The sequence below is a fragment of the Haliotis asinina genome, chromosome 16 (genome assembly GCF_037392515.1).
Source record: "Haliotis asinina isolate JCU_RB_2024 chromosome 16, JCU_Hal_asi_v2, whole genome shotgun sequence".
Classification (NCBI taxonomy): Eukaryota; Metazoa; Mollusca; class Gastropoda; order Lepetellida; family Haliotidae; genus Haliotis; species Haliotis asinina.
In genome coordinates this window covers 21,793,778-21,812,710 of record NC_090295.1, presented here as the reverse complement: position 1 = coordinate 21,812,710, position 18,933 = coordinate 21,793,778, and the positions used below count along the sequence as shown (strand labels likewise).

Here is an 18,933-nt window from a genome sequence, read left to right as displayed (position 1 = left end):
ATTCTGAGGCCAAGCCCATCACCCCTGAGTGTCAATAGAACCCACTGACAGAAAGTTAATCTTATTCCTGGAAAAGTTATTCAAACAGTTCACCAGCCATTCTATATATCCCAGTATCATTCACCAGTACACATTCCATTCCAAGTCGGTTGTCAAAACAATTCCATTCCTCCAACCTACACTGGTTTATATTGTCAGCCCAGAGTAATATATGAGCTTACAGGATTGGGAAGGCATTACGAATATTTACACCATGAGTGTGACAGTTTGCAGTTTAGGGGACATGAACGACACAGACCTTTCATATGGTGTTAGGGCAGAGTAATAATAATTATTTTAGTTTTTACAACGTACCAGGGCCAATAAAGATTTAATGCCAAGTCTTTGCTAGCCTGCGTAATAACTGACACCTGTCCTTGGGGATTTTGTGAGAAGTGTCCGCTCAGCATTAACTCCAGATGTAAAATGAATGAGAAAAAAAAATGTATATATTACATCCCGAGCGATACACAATAATATCCAATTACAGGTACTAAAGAAGACTGACCTTTGTATCATGTTAGGTCAGGTAGTTACATATTTTACTATGTACCAAAGCCAAAAAGGATTTAAAGGACCATTCATAATGTAAGGTTTGCCCCAATACCTGGACCAATTATGATCATGTGACTAACATACCATTCAAAAAAAGTAGGGGATATTAGATTTACAACATTGATATAATACAAATGATGGAAGAAAAGGAGGATCAGATGATGAAGATAAATTAAGTTAAATGTGACAATTTATTCCATTCGTTTGGAAATGCTTCATCTATATGAATATATATTGCTTTTTCTCATATGCATAGGCATTGGCTAATGGTATGCTCGCAGAATGGAATATTCCCTACTATTTGGGAATGGTATAGTTTAAACAATGTAAAATATTGTTCTGTGATGATTAAAAGGTAGTACTGTCTTTGAAGCTTTAGACATAATTTATAGTCACTTGTTTTATGAATTATTCATGGCTTAGATGTTGAAAAACTCACAATTTTAGCCTGGGAAGAAGAACATCTTGTCATTTCTGGCAAATTTGATGTCAGGAATTAACAAAATTCGTATCCGGGTAGGGTAGGGCAGGGCAGGGCAGGGCAATATTAGCAGGCCTTACGAACTTTCATACCAGTTTGCAAGTAATCAACACCCAATAACTCTTATGGTTCTATGATCTATGGTTTATATGACAGTCCATATTTTCTTGTGTACATGACAGGTATTCATCTACAGTACACAGGAGTGTAGATTCTAAGGGATTAATACATGTACGTCCAGCCCCAAACTACTTAGTTTCATGAATGTTTGAACAAAGGCTGTTGACTTACTGAGTGCTTGATCTCTGATGATAAACTTGTATAAAACAAAAGTGTATGACTTTAAGAAACATCCCCAATTATTAAATTTCTGGAAAGCTAATAGGCTTATTTCAGGGGAATACATTTAACCATTTGAACTGGCTTGGTTCAACATAGGAGTGAGTGGGGCAAATTAGGCTGATTTTACAAATATTCTACAAGTACAGGACTTACTAACACATGTACATCTGTTGGGAATCAGAAACCAAATCCATGCACTGTCGATTATCGGAGGACGTGTGGTGAACGATTATTGATTGTAATCAAAATATATACATTTTAAATGTACTGACCTGTATTAAAGGTTTTCCTCCAGTTTTTATGCCAATCAATGTTTTCGATTACTAATTCTGTGGAAACATGGCCTAAGACATCTCACAGCATAAAACTGCTTTTCAGATGATTGATCAATTGCCCTTAAAGGGGCACTGATGTGGAGCAATTTCCGACGACTGGTTTCTTTTGTTATTGTTTTTCTCCCTTGAGTACCCAGATGATATCCCAGAATTTGTAACTGGTTCGTGATCTCGACTGCACCTCCCATATGTGCAATTTATAGTTTATGTGTAGACTGATCAACAAAGATGAAGTCATTTTACTTCGTTATTATGAAAATAAATCAAACACCCTGAAGTTTACTCATCTGCCAGTGATATGAAAAAAAATTCTTTGTAGGAAGGATGTTGTTTTTACACTTGTACTTCACAACAGGGTGTATTTAGTATAGATTACATAAATCTACACTCATAAACACTGCCTTTTTACAAATCCACTGTGGAAGTAATAAATCAGTCAGTGTGTTATCGGTTAATCCTTTGATCTATGTTTGTTTGTCAGCTGACAAACCCTCTTGCATCACTTACATGCACATAGTACATAACATGCAATACAGTTGCCACTACAGACTTTAATTTATAATGTTGTGTATTTACTCCAGACAGGAGAAATGCCAAATGGGAACCTATGTCAAGTAATTTTAGTGGTGTTACCACTATTTATGCCCATTATAAATTCATTAACTGGCCATCAAGTGAATGATGACAAATAACATGTGTAGGTTTATACCATCAAATGTGAGTTACAGCAAGGAAGATGTAATCTCTGTGTCGCATGCAGCCTGAAAACACTTATAGGCCGAAACTGTTTTGAGGATACCAACGGAACTTCATTGATACATAAGAAATGCACATAGGTGTTTGCTGTGTACTTGGGTAAATGGGTATAATCAGTTTTTTTACACGTAAGAAAATTTAATCAGATTTCTCTACCAATGGCAAAGTCATTGTTATTAGTTTACGAATTCAGATATTTAATCAACTATGTGTTTTTTATTATCATAGATAATAAATCAGGGTCATAGCTACCAACATTTACGTATGATGTTTGCTATGACAGCTGGGCCAACCCTCAAAACTATCTAAATATAAAGCTTTGCAATCTTTCAGACTTATATGAAACAAATGACTTGCTACATGTATGTAGACATCATATTTTCACATGACATGATAAAATATGGAGGTAAAAAACACAGAAATAGGATCAAATTGGATCAGTGACTATACGATCAGAAAAAAAACTACACTGCTGGGATATTTTATCCTTATATTTAATCAGATAAGGAATACCATGGATATTTTAATGTGATGGGCATCCGGCCTCCTCACTTTTTACGGTGGAGAAAGTGTCCATCACGGTCGAGGGCGCAGGTCCTGACCAATATGCAGCTAGGTTTCGTAATTAGACCGTTGGTGAGAAACATTATTCGCTCCGCACCAGTGCCCCTTTAAACAAAGGTAGACAAATGCTCTTTGAACATGTTGACACAAATTTGTAACAACCTTTTTTAAATACTTTAAATAATTACACATGTACCTTCAAATTAAATATGCCACCATGGAAGTACTTTATTTCCATGAGAATTATCCTTAAACTTTCGATCCAAAGTTTCAAAAACATTTTGGGGGGGAAAAATCTGGAACACCCAATTCCCATTCCCATCAGTCTCCAGCTGCCCTCCAGTTTGCAGACACTGTTCAGTCTGGTATATGAGAACTAAAAATAGTCTCGAATTAACAATAAATTCTAATGAAAATGATGTTAAAAGTTTTAAATCAATTTAATTGACCTGGACGTATAAAAATTCATGCTTGTGTCAAGACTGTACATGACTGTAGATAAACCTTATTTTTTGACACGCAGTTTAAAAGAAGGCATTTGAAATCCTGCAAGATACCATTTTTCAATTACTCTATTTTTTAAAACATTATTGAATGTGATCAAATAGGAAGCTCATTAGAGACCAAGGCTATCGCATCAACTGAGATGAGAATATTCATGCTCTGTTGTGCAAGCATGGGATGACACACACTGGAATTTCCATTGTAATGCTTGATAATACAGATAAAGTTTTGTTTATTCCAGATAGCGTAATCTGTACAGGTGCATGAGTCAGAAGTGATATAACACTGATCAATAATGTCTGAACTATGCCAGTGGCAATAACATTACCACTGATCTCCCTCAAGCTCTGTCAAGGGATGGTCTGTCTGAATATAAAATCAATGGCACATTCATACATGTCTATATTGCCTACTTTAACATTTAGTTTGTTGTAAACATGAAAGGGGAATGTGAGGCTTGTCACTTTGTTTCTACAGCTAAATGTGCTGTCCAAAATAATCTTAGATGCTTACTGTAAATTCAAACCCCTCCAAATTCAGCACTGGTACTCCAATATCACCAATTAATGTAGTTACCTTTAATTAAATTCTGTAAACTAAACAACCTAAAAACTAGCAAAATATTGTGCAACTGGGAATCGATGACATAGTCAGCGAGTGAGTGAGTGAGTGAGTTTGGTTTTACACCACATTTAGCAATATTCTAGCAATATCACATTATCACCTGTGAAGGTCCAGGCTAGAATAGGCCTTCAGCAACCCATGCTTGCCATAAAAGGCGACTATGCTTGTCTTAAGAGGCGACAGACTGAGCTAACTCGGTTGACACATGTCATCGGTTCCCAATTGCGAAGGTCAATGCTCATGCTGTTGACCACTGGACTGTCTGGTCCAGACTCGATTATTTACAGACTGCTGCAATATAGTGGAATAATGCTGAGTGTGGCGTAACACTAACCTCACTCACTCATTATCACAGTGGGGACAAGAATTTGTCTTCACACATTGTACCCATGTAGGGAATCGAACCTGGGTTATGAGCTTGAGAAGCAAATGCACTAACCACTACGCTATGATACACACTGAGTAATGGCAGCACTTATTCTTGTCTGTTGATACAAGACATACTAATAAACATAAAATGTAAACATTTTGTAAATCACATCCCCCTTTCATTTCATTTGTCATGACTTCCAGTATATCAAGAGATATTTACCATGTCAGCACTCTAGGTGTCTCAAACAACAGAGACACAAATTTCAGTTGGTTGGGTCAAATGTTGGTTGACATGTTCCATGATAATCATTTGCCATTTTTTCTGTATATCTCATAAATGGTATCTTGAACACATTTTTGGAAGATAATATATTAAAATATTTAAAAAACAGTTCTGACCTAAGCATAAATAACCTTCATTCCATCTCAGCATGTGCTTGTCATACCAGGTGACTAACAGGTGGTCTAGCTTGTGCTTGTCATACCAGGTGACTAACAGGTGGTCTAGCTTGTGCTTGTCATACCAGGTGACTAACAGGTGGTCTAGCTTGCTGACCTGGTTGACATACTGACTGCTCATGCTGTTGATCACTGGATTGTCTGGTTCAGACTCAATTATTTTCAGACCACCGCCATACAGTTGAAATATTGCTGAGCGAACCATTAAACAAAAAACAACCAACCAACCATCTTGGCAACCATCTCCAAGAGCAGACACAGGAGAGGCGATAAAGGCACAGTGTCAGGTTACTGCTGAAGAGTTTCAGTTCCTGAAACTGACCCCTCTGAGACTAGATACTGCACGCCAGCACTTTGTTGATAGGATTAAGAGTAATTTATCACATGACTGTACACAGGTATCTTTGTTATGCATTGTGCTGTCCGCATTAAACAACCATGGATATGGGCCATGTTTCACATTCAAAGATTGGTATAAATGCTAAAGACAAGCAGGAGATGACATATACTGTTTGAACCAAAGTTTAAAAACCATGTACCTTTAACTTGTTTAGCATGTTGCGAAAAATACCATCCCAAAATATACTGGGTCCTGATTCAATACAACTATGGTAACTTCCTCACTTTAATGTGGAGTTACCATATTAGTAGCACTATAATGAAATGGGTCACTGCATCCCAAGGGATGCACACAAAAGTAACATTCCTTCTAAATACTCAAAGTAATTACTTTTGGCAATTTGTAAAGTATATATGGAGTGTAAAACGATCTAAAATCATTTTTAGTGTAAGTTTACATTTTGGCCACATAAAAACATTAGGATGTTAATTTAGTGTAGAAAATTAATTTTGTTTTATTCTTGAAAAAATATGACAAGCAGACCTGTAAAACAAGAAATAAATCTGGTCTGGCCTTAAGAGCAATTTGAACAATCTCACTCCTAAAGCCCTCAAATACTTTTGAAGTCATGTCATTGCGTTGTATGGATAGCCATCCCTTATCCTATCAGGACCATGAAATTTAACACTGTTTACAACTGAATATGTTCAGCAGTAAATGTGGTCAAATCATCTGCATGGAGAATTTTAGTCTGTCGTACAGACCCTGAAGTATATATATCCAAGAAAGCCCACGCAAGTCTAGAAAATATGGCAAGTCTAGCTTTCCTTAGCTTCATGAAGAAAGTCTCCGGGCTCCATTTCATTATATTATTATATTATTTTTTTTCACAATGAACGTTTTTCAGTAAAATATGTTCATTTCAGAGACTAGCTGTTAGTCCAGGAGAATTTGTGAAATGACAATAAAATTACAACATCAGTCAAAGAACTACAAAGATTCTGGGAGTGGATCACTATACATGTCTTCTTTTGGGATTACACTTCCTCAGTGAGTAGAGATTCCAGTGCTTTTGACTGGTTGGGTCTATCCATGAGTTGAACCCTAATCTTCTGAATCAGGCACCTTGTCATCAACACAATATGGTTTCTGAAGGAGTGTAATCTCAAATGTGACATATATTACATTTGACCACTTTCTAAATGACACTGTGCATAAAATACATTCTAGTGTTAGAGCAAGGTCGTTATAGCTCATTCTAATGTAATGATGTTGACTGACAGTCCTCGTATATTGATTTAATACATTTGTCTGCTTACCCACACAATAAATATACACAAAAGAAAATAAACAGACAAACAAACAAAATATTTTACCATGTGTAAAATCAAGCAATTCATGATAACCTTTCAGTTTCTTGCTTGACACTTATTACAATGTCCAGACCAAACTGCTTCCACTTGTAGACATATTGACAAAACTCACAGTGTGTGATTTAATAGTTTCCAAATTTTGCCACCCAGTCAGGTTTGCTATGCCTGATAGTTACTCGCCAAAAAAACGATTCACGAGTCCAAAATGTGAATATAGACACCAGTTTCAACAATAAGTTGAACAAATGAATATTTTTAGCAAGTCACAATCTTGCATGATTTAAAAGTGTGTTATTTAAACTGGAACTGAACAAGTCAGAGAGAGTGATATAGCTACAAAATGACCCCATGAACATGATGAAATTTTACAAGACAGCCAGGCCAGCGATTTACTGGCTTGACTGAATTTGCCTTGAGACCGGCGAGCAGGCCATTGGCTATTTCACACACTGATTCATGAAATTGTTGCCATATAAACAATGTTCTACAGTCACAGTAAGGATTCTCGATTGTGAGTCAATACAAAATCTTGTATTTATCAGGTTTACACTCCATGCGTCTCATACAACAGACATCCAAATTTCACTTGCTTCGTAAAAACGTTATCAAACAGTCAATCACTGATAATAATAATTTATGGTTATTTTTTCTGTGTGTCTCATGAACTGTATTTCACCATGGTCAAAGAATCTGATTTGGAAAGATTTCCACCTGTCACCCACATTATTTATCATTGTATACAAAGCGTAAACCTAACCCTAAATCTAAATCTTAACCCTTCAAAATAATCCAAATGAATATAATGCATTTCCAGGGATCACTCCGGAGCAAATGGTGAAATCTCTTCCTTTACCTGAACAATGGGATTTTCAGAAGTAATTTTTGGTAATGGGTAGAACTTTTACCTCTGATTTTGCCCTTTGCAAGTTCTATCTTCCAATAAAAATGTAAATACTTGACAGTAAAATACTGATGTGGAATCAACACATGTGTAATTAATTACTGATCATAATTGTTTCAAACGACAATTTGTCAGTGTTGTTAGCAGCATTTTCTTCTCACTAACTTTGGAATACTATATGAACCATTTCATGAATAGGGACAGTTGGATAGCCTAGCTGACTGTAGGTTTTTGAATGTTACACTGATCTCTCAGTGAGTCCCATGCCTCCTCAAACGCCAGGATTAGTTTTGTAAAGACAGTGAATATTCACCCCGACTTTGGATCCTTGGATAAGTGGTGTTGGTGAACATATTCTCTAACCATGCAATATTATTAATTATATGCATGAAACAGAAAGGTTATTAAAACATGGGATTTTGAAAATTAAAATGGTCAAACTTTTCTTAATATGGCTTGTGTAGGCTATAAGATAATTTTCAAATTCTTCCAGTTCACAAATATTGATTGAAAAAACTAGGTCTCCCGGCTTGCAAGTTTTTCTTCCGAATTTCTTTTCTAAACATTGCCGTTAGAATTCCATTAGGCTCTAAGGTATTCGTTGAAGAAAACTGGCACAAAATAAATGCGCTTCAATAAGACAGATCATGACAATGAAATTTAGTCACCCCGTCTTCACTTTCAAGTCATGATCAGACAAGCATTTGACAGTCACGCCCGACTGAAAAGCGACTGACTTACCGATATTTTCTGGTTCCCTATATCTGCCATGGCAATAGCGCACAATCTTCTACATCCAGTCACGTTATTTCATCACGGTAAACCATCACGAAAAATATCCTTCCTGACCACAGGCCATTTTTATCGAAAACCTGAGTGCGAGAGGGTTCCTCAGGCCATGGAGGCAGCCATTTTCAAACAAACCCTTGTTGTTGTATGACGTCACAAATCCCAGCGCCACCGTCGATATTTTTTGTGGCGCGTTAATAGTTTATTTGATTGTGATAAATTATGATCTTTTTGAAAAACAAAACGACTTAATATTGGATATTAAGGTGTAGGAAAACTGTGGTGAGTTTTTGTGTTTTGTGTTAGTTTGCAGAACTTTTCCTGAGGAATAGGTGAAGGGAGGTTACTCTACCCACTCTGGTAAGCAGGTGCGTGTTGGAAATCTGCCAAATATCCTCTTTTGGTTCAAATCCAGATGAGAAATTCTTCACATAGTAATTGGCAGTTTGTTTTGTTTGCAGTATGCGTTTATCGTTCAGTACTGAAAACGTGTTAAATACATTCATGACGGCTAGAAAATATTTAACTCCTAATCAGCAAATGTATTGATTGAAATTGTGGGCAAGGTTCCATGTTTGTCCTCTTGGTTGTCAATATTCAATCTACCTGTTTACAAACCAGCCTCAAACCGACAACATTATATGTTAATGTATGGAAGATACGATCATATTTTAAAAAACATTTTAATTTCTTTTTCAATTGACTTGTAAAGGTCCAGGATAGAACAGGCCTTCAGGCGTTCAGCAGCCCAAGCTTGCCATTAAAGGCTAACATGGTTGACACATACTCAATTTCCAATTGCACAGATTGATGCTTATGTTGTTGATCACTGGATTGTCTGGTCCAGACTCAATTATTTACAGACCGTCTCCATACAGATGGTGCAAAACTAAACTCACTTGCTCAATCAATCAATCACTCTTGTTTAATTAAAACACAAGTTATCTAATCTTCAAGTTCTAAGTAGTTTATGGCGTGACATGTAAGGGGGAGACAACTGGTTACTATCACATCTTGTAAACTACCATACACTTGACTGCCCTTAATCGTTTCAATCTGGTGTGGATGTGTTCTGATAAATAGGGGTGTAGGGTTAGCCCAGTGGTTATTACATGTGAGGCTCATTTCTGGTGTCCCCTATAGGGATATTGTTGTAAAATCACTAAAAGCAGAGTGAAATCATACTCACTCAACAGACCAAGCTCATAACAGTCTTGAAAGGAACATCAGAAGGGCAGAACTATGTCAGATCACAGCTGAATATGATCTGTCCATGTGTTATATTCACTAACTGCCGATCCAGCACACAAGGGGATATGGCTGTTCAGTACAGTGAGATATGAGCAGCATTCTATCCACAAACAGCAGATCCTGACACATCAATGGAATAAAACTATGGCTGTATAGCAAAGTGAGGTGATCTGGGCAGCATTCTATAATCCATCTTAGGGATGCAAGTATGCCAGATGAATGTGGAGAGTCCATCTGTCTAAGGGCCAGTCAAAACATGTCATATCCTTTGTCAGCATGTGAGATATTGCTGTCTTTTCACACGTGAGTAAAATGTATTCTAAGCACCAGTATATGTTGTTTGAATCTGGTTCAAAATAACAGAGATCAAATATATCGGTCTTTGAAAAAACTGAGAGGATTTCATCAAATTTGTAATTATTGTTATTTCGGCCAAGATTGTATTTTGTCTTTCAATTCTATTCATAGGTGGCGACTATTCTCCATAACATTTAAAATCAAGCAAAAACAGGAAAGCTTAATGTTCAATTTTAACTCTGCCAATGTGATGGAGGTTAGTGAAAAACTGTTGTCCAAGCATATCCCTCACATTTTCTGTGGGGTAAAGGTTGGCAGACATTGCTGGCCGTGGAAGTTTGGAGTTGGTGCTGCTGGAGATGGCTTGCTATGCTCAAGGACTACATGAGCAAGGTGACCCTGGTACTATCCTAGTCTGTGGCAGTGTGAAAATGGCAGGATGTGTGGCATGATGATGTAGACCTGGTGGTCAATGTGCAACATGCTAAGGTGGGCCAATTGTATGAAGGGATGAAGTATGGTCTGGAACGACCCCTGAAGATTAAAGATTAAGATTTATCCACAGAAAATGTTGGTCACCTATAACTCATATATGTCACTAAAAGGCATCATACCTAAAGTACTCGGAGAAATGTACATTCCTCTGTTTTGCAGCTCTGTTTATCCTCTGCAATATCCTCTACGTTTTGTGAGCGGTATATTTTCAAAGCAAAGACAATATGTCCGTGGTATTTTCTCCATATATTTTATCATTGCCAAATACTGTTTATTTGAGCCATATTTTTTTAACTATTCATAACAACCATCTCAGTAAGCTGATCCTTACAAGGAAATCAAAGGTATTATTCCTTTCCAGTATCAACACAGGTATGAAAATTGAACACAACAAAAATGAAAGAAGATTTCGATAATATCTATTCATGATTTACAACTGTCAATGGGTTTTAATAGCATTTCCTGTTGACATGATTACACCACACACTTTCATAACAGATGGACAAACAAAACAGAAAACATAGAACAAACGTGGACTAGAAAAGCATGGTCATAGGATTCTGGCACACCAAGGGAGGCAACTCTGCACATCTGATTCCAGCACTTTAGGCAAGCAGGACACTTGCACCACTCTCTAAGTCATTATAAACAAGCAGTTTAAGTAAAGAATACAGGTCAGAAAATGAGAGACAAACTGTCACACCTCTCATCTTTCAGCTATTTCTTACAACTCAATACAAGGATAATACTAAGAAACAATGCTACCTGTACAATGCATCCTTATACAGAATTCAGAATTGGTGTAGACTGCTTTGATCTTCACATTCACATTGTGTTCATGTTTTCTGATTCTTGATTCTGTTGGTCCCTGGGACTGGCATAAATATTGTCAAAATAAGCAACATTACAGCATAGCAATTACTTTTATCCCCAGCTTTGTAAAATACAAAATATTTACATCAAAGTTCTCCAAATGGAATTTAGAGGTTGGAATGATGAAGAGGAAATATTTTTATGAACAGACAAACTCTTTGTTGCAATAGATGTGAAGTTTTGGTGTAGATGCTAACTTCACGGACAATGCTGTCTGCATCTACACTGAAAAATCGTATCTACTGCAACAAAGAAGTCTATCCATTAAAATTTATCCTCTTCGCTGTCGTGGGAGTTGGCCTAACCTAAAAATACATAATTTCAGTTTGCATAATAAAGTTTTTGCATCAACACAATATGGTTCTGTAACGTTTTATCTGTTCAGCCACACACCATACACACCACACAAACAACATAAAGAGTAATATGGCACTTTTGGTGTCTGTTTGAAACACAAATGGATGTCATCCAGAATTCCTTCACCACTAGCTGCCATGCAACAAGGGAGACAACTGTTCATGATAAAACATTTTAATGTCACATCTTTATCAACCTCAAATCTCCAGGTGCACAATTTTGACGTAAAGTTGGTTGATGTCTTTATTCCGTTTTCTTGTCCGAGCATGAGTTTAACAAAAGTCCGCAAAGGACGACGGCGTGACAGCAATGCAAGGTGGCGCTGCTCAGAACTGTGGAGGGGTAGGTGTTCCAACACAGCTCAATCAGACCAAGCACCAAGATCCTGCAGATAGAAATGAGTTTAAAGAACTCAAACGAAATTTAAACGTGTTTTAAACGAATGCAAAACAAGATGAAAAGAGTGAGAGAGTTTTATTATATATTGCATTTAGCAATATTCCAGCATCATCATGGTGGGGAACACCAGAAATTGTCCACAGACATTAAACCCATGTAGTGAATAAATGAGGACCACTCAGTGGGACCATGCATGTCCATATTTATGACCTGTGGGAGTGAAAATGATTTTAAGGAGGGGTTCACACATTTTAGGGAGGTGGTGGGGCCATCAGTTTTGTACTTATAAACTACGGATGGTCAGAAATTTTGCATATGAAAATATTTCAAAATTATGGGAGGTTGTGAGGGAGGGAAGGGACACTAATATTGTACATGCAGGTGGGGTCACTTGCTTTTAACATAAATTTTAGAGGGAGTCATTCACATTGTACTTGCTTCTCCATAAAAGTCATCACAATCCCCCTAGCCATATGTGGTGCCCCACTGAGGGTCACTTAGTTATTTTGCATCTATTAATTATATGCCTTTGTGTTCCATTCTGACGTGGCTGTAGCTCCCCATCATGGTCTCATTGCTATCCTTTATGAGGGCTTCATTCACTTTATGTTAAGTTCACTAATTACACCTCATGTTAGAGTGACCTCCCTTCTAGTCATCTGCTCCATGTGAAAGCATATGTTCAACATTGCCCATACTCCAGGGTTTGTATGGCTATAAGTATGCATAGTACTTTCAACGCTATTCATAGTGATTTATTATAACATTGTCAACAAGAGGAATGAAGATTTATAAATGCATACAGATCTTTATGTCATCTTTGTGAGGACAATATACATAAATTATGAATGATCTCTAAGACTAAACTACCAATCACCAACAGTCCCAAAGACTTACCGTACGACACCTGGTAATGATGTAGAACACAGAAGGTAGTGTAGAGTATGGAAGTACCACACATAAAACTGATAGTGGAGGGAGCGACTAAAACTCACGCCTATGAAGTTAGCTGTGAAAAGGGGCAATAAAATCTGTGGACACAGTTAAGGGAAAAATAACAATACATAATCATAATGATATGGATTTGTAGAGCTCCAAACTTCCAGCTTTAGAAGATGGTCAGTGAAAACTACTGATGTTAGAGAGTGGGAAAGTCAGTTTTGCCTCACTTGTTACAATAATTATGTCATAGACTGATGTTGGAGTGAGTGAGAATGGTTTGATGCCAATTTTAGCAATAATCCAGCAGTATCACAGCTGAGCAACTCCAGAAATGTGCTTCACACTTTGCAACCATGTGGGGAATCAAACACATGTCTTCAGTGTGATGAGCAGACACTCTAATCATTAGGCACCACTCCAACTGATGTTAGAAGAAAATCTAAATTAAATTAAGGTTCAGCTGTTTAAAGCATGTATAGAAGCAAGCAGGGAAAGTCTGGGTTCTACTCCATGGTGACAGGTTTGTGATATGTCTAAGGGAGGTAACTCTTTACTGTCCATTCAGATGGGACCTGTACCACCATAAATGTAAGCATACTGAGCATCAACAGGGCAAAAGGATATGATCTGCAGAAAAATTTCTTGTCCTATTTTTCATGAAGAAGCCGAATACAGTACTTGGGAATAGCCTGAAAAAGAAAGCAAAACATTTTAACAATCTCCCTAAATATGTGGTTGGTTGGTTATTTAACACTGCACATAGCAATATTCCAGCTATATGGCCGTTGCCTGTAAAATAATCAAGTCTGGACCAGACGATCCAGTGATCAACAGAATGAACATCGATCTTCGCAACTGGGATACGAAGACATTTGTCAACCACGTCAGTCAAACTGACCACACAATCCTGTTAGTTGCCTCTTGCGCCAAGCATGGGTTACTGAAGACCAATTCTAGCAGGGATCTTCACTTGTTCCATCAGGCCTGAGATATCAGACAAAGCATATCAATTACATCAATGGTCACTGGTACTATTTCACTCACTTTCTCCACTTAACAAGGAAGAACACCAGCAACAGTATCACATGGGCAGCCAACAGCGCCACATGAAAATTTCGGTTCAGAAATATTTCTTCTGGGAGAAACCTCCAGTTTACTGTCCATTTGAAGAAAAACTGTCTGCCCAGATCAAATGCTCTGCTTATATATCCGACTGGATTCTCCTTCAGAAATGGGAAGCCAAGTAACAGCTGAAACAGATTATAAGAACTTGGTGTATTTGTAATTCACTGCACCCTGATCCACCATGTTTGTTTGATGCTATACATTCAATGATTGACAAGGTTTTTTGTTTGAACATTTAGCGATAAAACAGAGTTGCCTTTCTTTTGCCGTTCAGTATAGAAACGAGGCATTATCATCTAACTGAAACCATGTATACAGATTACACACAAGCCAGATGTTATCATATAAACCAGCTGTAAAAACAATGTATACGAACCAGTTATTACTGTTCCAAAACAAGGAGCTATCATTGTGCACAATCCGGATGTTATCAATATACAGAAAGCAGATATGAACATTGTTGTAACGCAGCTATTAACACGGTTTAAGAAACAGTTCTTAACACTAACCTGAGAAACAGGTGTTAACACAGCAAAAGATTCAGGTGTTAACATACAAACCAGATACAGACGTACCTGAGTGACAGCACATATAGCGAGACGAAGAATAGTACCCAGCGTTCCATGTCGGACCATGAGCAGCAAGAAGACAGCTGGCGCAAACAGCAACAGATTCATCTTTACAGACACACCAAGGCTGTGAAAACACATGCAAAACCAAAGATGGGAACACAGCTAAACAAATCTGGTATTAGGATCTTTGTAATTTTAAAGGAAAATAACTGTGTCATCTTGGACATTGAAAAAGAATTCAAATATCACATAAAGTGCAGATGAAAGAGAATCTGATAACATCTGTTGCTTGTTTAACACTGCACTCTGCAGTATTTAGCTATATGACATCATTCTGTTAATAACCGAGTCTTGACTTGACAGTCCAGTGAACAACAGCATGATCGTCGATCTACGCGACTGGGATACAATAAAATGTCTCAACCAAGTCAGCAAGCCACCTACTCCCGTTAGTTGTCCTCACCTGTAAAAGAAGCAGCCCAGCATCCAGTGATCACGAAGGAAGAGGGCCACAGCAACGTATAACAACAGCATGGCAACCGGATCATTGAAAAGTCGCAGGATGAAGATAGAGTGTATCCTGTACGATGTGCAGCACATGAACACATACATGTATGGAGGCACCTGGAAGACAAAACTTGACACAAGCAGTGGAATAATCTTATGCCCTGCATCCCCTTCCCACCTAGTCCTTTTTGCAATGATGAAACCCTATAGTTTGGCATGAAATGCATGTGGACCCGTTTTTATTGTAAATAACTCTTCATTCAATGATTCAATCAATCTCAAACTTTGCAAGTGAATGTTTTGTCAGAAAACCTAACATTGTAAATCACCCACGTTAAGCATTTGTATGAAAGAATCTGTCTATGTAACGGTCAACAAAATGAACAGCAGAACACAGACTGCTTGCAGAGGGAGGGAGCCAATGACCTGTAACAGCGGCAGTGTGGTGTCAGGAAAGTCAGTTTACAAAAAAAATGAGTCCATATGCATTCATGCCAAACTATAAATGAAGCAAGTCTAAATTTCCTTATGTTCTGAAATCTCCTGTCTTACGGGACTTCCTTCTAAATTTGAAAGGACATTGTTTAAGCAGAAGTTGGAGAGTCAAATATGAGAGCTATTTCAATGCTGTTGTTCAGTGTTAATAAGCTGTTTGTCACAATGATTACACAGTGCCATTTAGAAAGTGGTCAAATGCAACATATGCCATATTTGGGATTTCACTTTCTTAGTAAAGTACAAATTCTAGTACTTTTTTCAGTTGAGTCCCATCCGGGATTCGAAATCGCAGCCTCAGAGTCAGGCACCTAATCACCAGCACACAAAGTCAGCCGCCTTGCCCGCTCAGCCATCGTGGATGGGTCAAACAGTCCCGGATGGGACTCTACCGAAAGAGTACTAGAATTTGTACTTTACAAAGAAAGTGAAATCCCAAATATGACATATGTTGTGTTTGTCACAACATACCATGTTTATAAGATTCTCACCATTTGGTTGTAGATACCATTTGGATGTAGGAATCTACATCGAAACATCACTCGACATAATGAACAAGAAGTTGTAATCCATAAACACGATAAAGTTGTGTGTTCAATAAATTGAAATATTTGTTTCTATTAGAATCATATACATTCAGAGACTACAAGTTCGTCTGTTGTAAACATTTCTTTATAAATACCATGCAAGTTTCTTGCTCATTGGAGAGGAGCAGGGTGATAAATGGGAAATACATTATTACTGCAACTGACCTTTCTTGTGTGTCTGTAGATATCAAAGACAACAAGTAGTGTCAGCATATATAAGGCAGCGAAGATGTACTGTCCAGTTTTGAGGTCAGTGCCCTTCTCAGTCACATGGTAGAACAAGCTGTAGATGTATACAAACCCTGCTGGGTATCTGTAACATAAAAAATACCTGACCTAATATCCCGAGCTTTTCGCTATTTACTGAATGAAAACTTGTTCACTCTTTCAAAATGTGTATGTGTAGGTTAGAATTTATATCAATTGGACCCTGCAGTACCACAATTTCTTTACAATTCTTGTTGCATTTTGTGCTTGGTCAACAGGTTTCATCAGACAAAGCTATTATTTGATTAAATCCTTGATATACTTTGTATCTTGTTATTGTTAATTATTGGTGTAGTAGATCGCTTTGCACCCACACTTAATATTTGAGCCACCCTCCACCCCATCTTTCCCATCACTGAAATAAAAAAACACACAGGTATATCATGTTTTGTATCAGCATAATTACACAAGTGGTCCTGTGTCCCCTTTCAGCTTCATGTAGTCATATGTGCCATTCAAGACACCTCCAACTTCCTGCATGTACGCAATCCAGTCAATTTCTGTGTCTGAAACATAAACACCATGCCTGATTTTATTTAGGATTGACCGTTCAAAAAAGTACAGCATGCACTTAACCTTTGCTCATGAAATATGAACAATAACTGTTCCCTGCTACAATAACACCATAATATGCATGCCTTACCAAGGATTCATGAAGCATATTAGAACTAAGCACAGTAAGTAATATAGGGTCGTCTCCTATTTTTGCGGTAAACACATTTTCTGTCGATATCGCCGATGCATGATACTTAGCAGTTGTTTACATCATTGGCCGGTAACTTGGAAGTGGCCTAAGTCTGTGAATTATCAGAATTTTGCAATGTAACGAATATTCGTAAACCAAATTGGAAAAATCGCAACATTTTCCCTTCCTTACCCCTAATCACGTTACTTTCTTGTTATGCTGCGAGAGTGGGAGACGCCTTGTAAAGTCAGCAGCGGACAACCAAGTTTTTCATCGAGCTCAAGTGCAATAGTACACCTGATGGATCAAGCAGTTGATAGATGCAGAGGGAATCTCTTCATTTAAAAACAACAAGCATACATACGAAAAGAACCGTTTATATTATTTTTTCAGCCGATATCCGTAAGTACCACGAGAATAGGAGACGCCAGTACACATCGCTTAAAATTAGGGATGACTGAGTTGACCTGTTTTGGATCAGTAGACAGTGGTAGACATTCATACGAAAATAACTTTCTGCGCAAGAGTTCAGGGGATTGCTGCCACAAGTCCGTGTTCAATGTCAAACATAAAATATCACTTCCCATCTGGCGTTTCAGAGACTTTTTAGCTCAAAGAACTGGTAACAACTCTGAGAATCCAACCCGATTAAATTCATGTATCTCCTTGTTGAGAGTGAATCATCGTAAACATACGCACACCGTTGTTTTCTATGCCCCGTGTACTCATTCGTCGATGTCATGCTTGCATTTCTGTCGAATGAGGCGAAAAATACCAGCCAGACAACGTGACCATTTGGTGATCGAAAATCGAACTACCGGCTTGACATTGACACTTCTGATGTTTGTACTTACATCTGATTTTGTTAATGACGACAAAATTGACAGCAACCTCGGCCAGAAGTAGAAGAATCATAATCAGCCACGAAGAATCTGGATCAAAGATGAATCGCTTAAAATACTTTATTGAAAACATACTGCCTTCTTTCTTCGCTGTGGAGGCTGCCATTTTCTGTCACGTGTGTAAAACGCATTCGCATGATCTGTTAGTGTTGTATTCCATAAACGCATCGTTCGCGCGATTTCTCACCTCGTTGCATTTCGATGCATGTGTTTCAGGGCAACGCTGGAACACAGCCTAACCTTTCGTCAGTCCAGTGACATTAATGTAAGACAACCTCAAGAAAGTATTTTCAATGGATAATGCTTGGTAGAGACAACGTACTTTCCCAAATATTGTATCATGATACACACTATGTATCCATGTGGAAAATAACCCGGGTCTACAGCATGGCGAGCGAAATATCAACCATGGAGAGTAATTCACTTCTAAAGACGTGGTACCCGCCCGGTGCTATTTCAGTTTTAACCCTCATAGACATTTTGACAATCGGAATGTGATTTTATACCACAACCACGAAGAGTGAGTGATTGAGTATGGTTTTACGCCGGTGTCAACAATATTGCCCTCAGAGATAGTATCCATGTGGGGACACCCATTAGGTGCTCTAAAACATGATGCGTGATATTGCTCAGCCAGGAATAAAGCAAGGCTTGTTTGATGGGAGTCAGTTTCTGCATCTGCATCTTACACGTAAGGAAATTTTCAGATTTCTCTACCAATGGCAAAGTCGTTGTTATTAGTTTA

General features: G+C 37.8%; 2 protein-coding genes across 3 annotated transcripts in view; both read right to left on the bottom strand.

Annotated features, from left to right (window-relative positions):
* LOC137268249 (putative leucine-rich repeat-containing protein DDB_G0290503) overlaps positions 1 to 8,583 on the bottom strand; it is a 63,764-nt gene extending 55,181 nt beyond the window's left edge. Inside the window, exon 1 of the mRNA XM_067802786.1 lies at positions 8,387 to 8,583. Coding sequence (XP_067658887.1) covers positions 8,387 to 8,416 — 30 coding nt within the window. The 5' untranslated portion in view covers positions 8,417 to 8,583. The remainder of the gene's footprint in view (positions 1 to 8,386) is intronic.
* A 2,803-nt stretch (positions 8,584 to 11,386) lies between these two features.
* LOC137268103 (dol-P-Man:Man(5)GlcNAc(2)-PP-Dol alpha-1,3-mannosyltransferase-like) lies at positions 11,387 to 18,294 on the bottom strand. 2 transcript variants are annotated; one of them, XM_067802622.1, is made up of 9 exons: positions 18,141 to 18,294; positions 17,008 to 17,107; positions 16,500 to 16,647; positions 15,209 to 15,369; positions 14,749 to 14,869; positions 14,093 to 14,298; positions 13,674 to 13,737; positions 13,004 to 13,140; positions 11,387 to 12,092 (listed from the first exon to the last, which is right to left on the bottom strand). In XM_067802622.1, exons 1-9 carry the CDS (start codon positions 18,292 to 18,294, stop codon positions 11,951 to 11,953), a joined length of 1,233 nt encoding a protein of 410 aa, XP_067658723.1. In that variant the 3' UTR covers positions 11,387 to 11,950. The 2 variants fall into 2 exon arrangements, with proteins under 2 accessions (XP_067658723.1, XP_067658724.1); XM_067802623.1 differs by having other exon boundaries at positions 13,004 to 13,148; positions 13,682 to 13,737.
* Between the last annotated feature and the right edge of the window lie 639 nt (positions 18,295 to 18,933).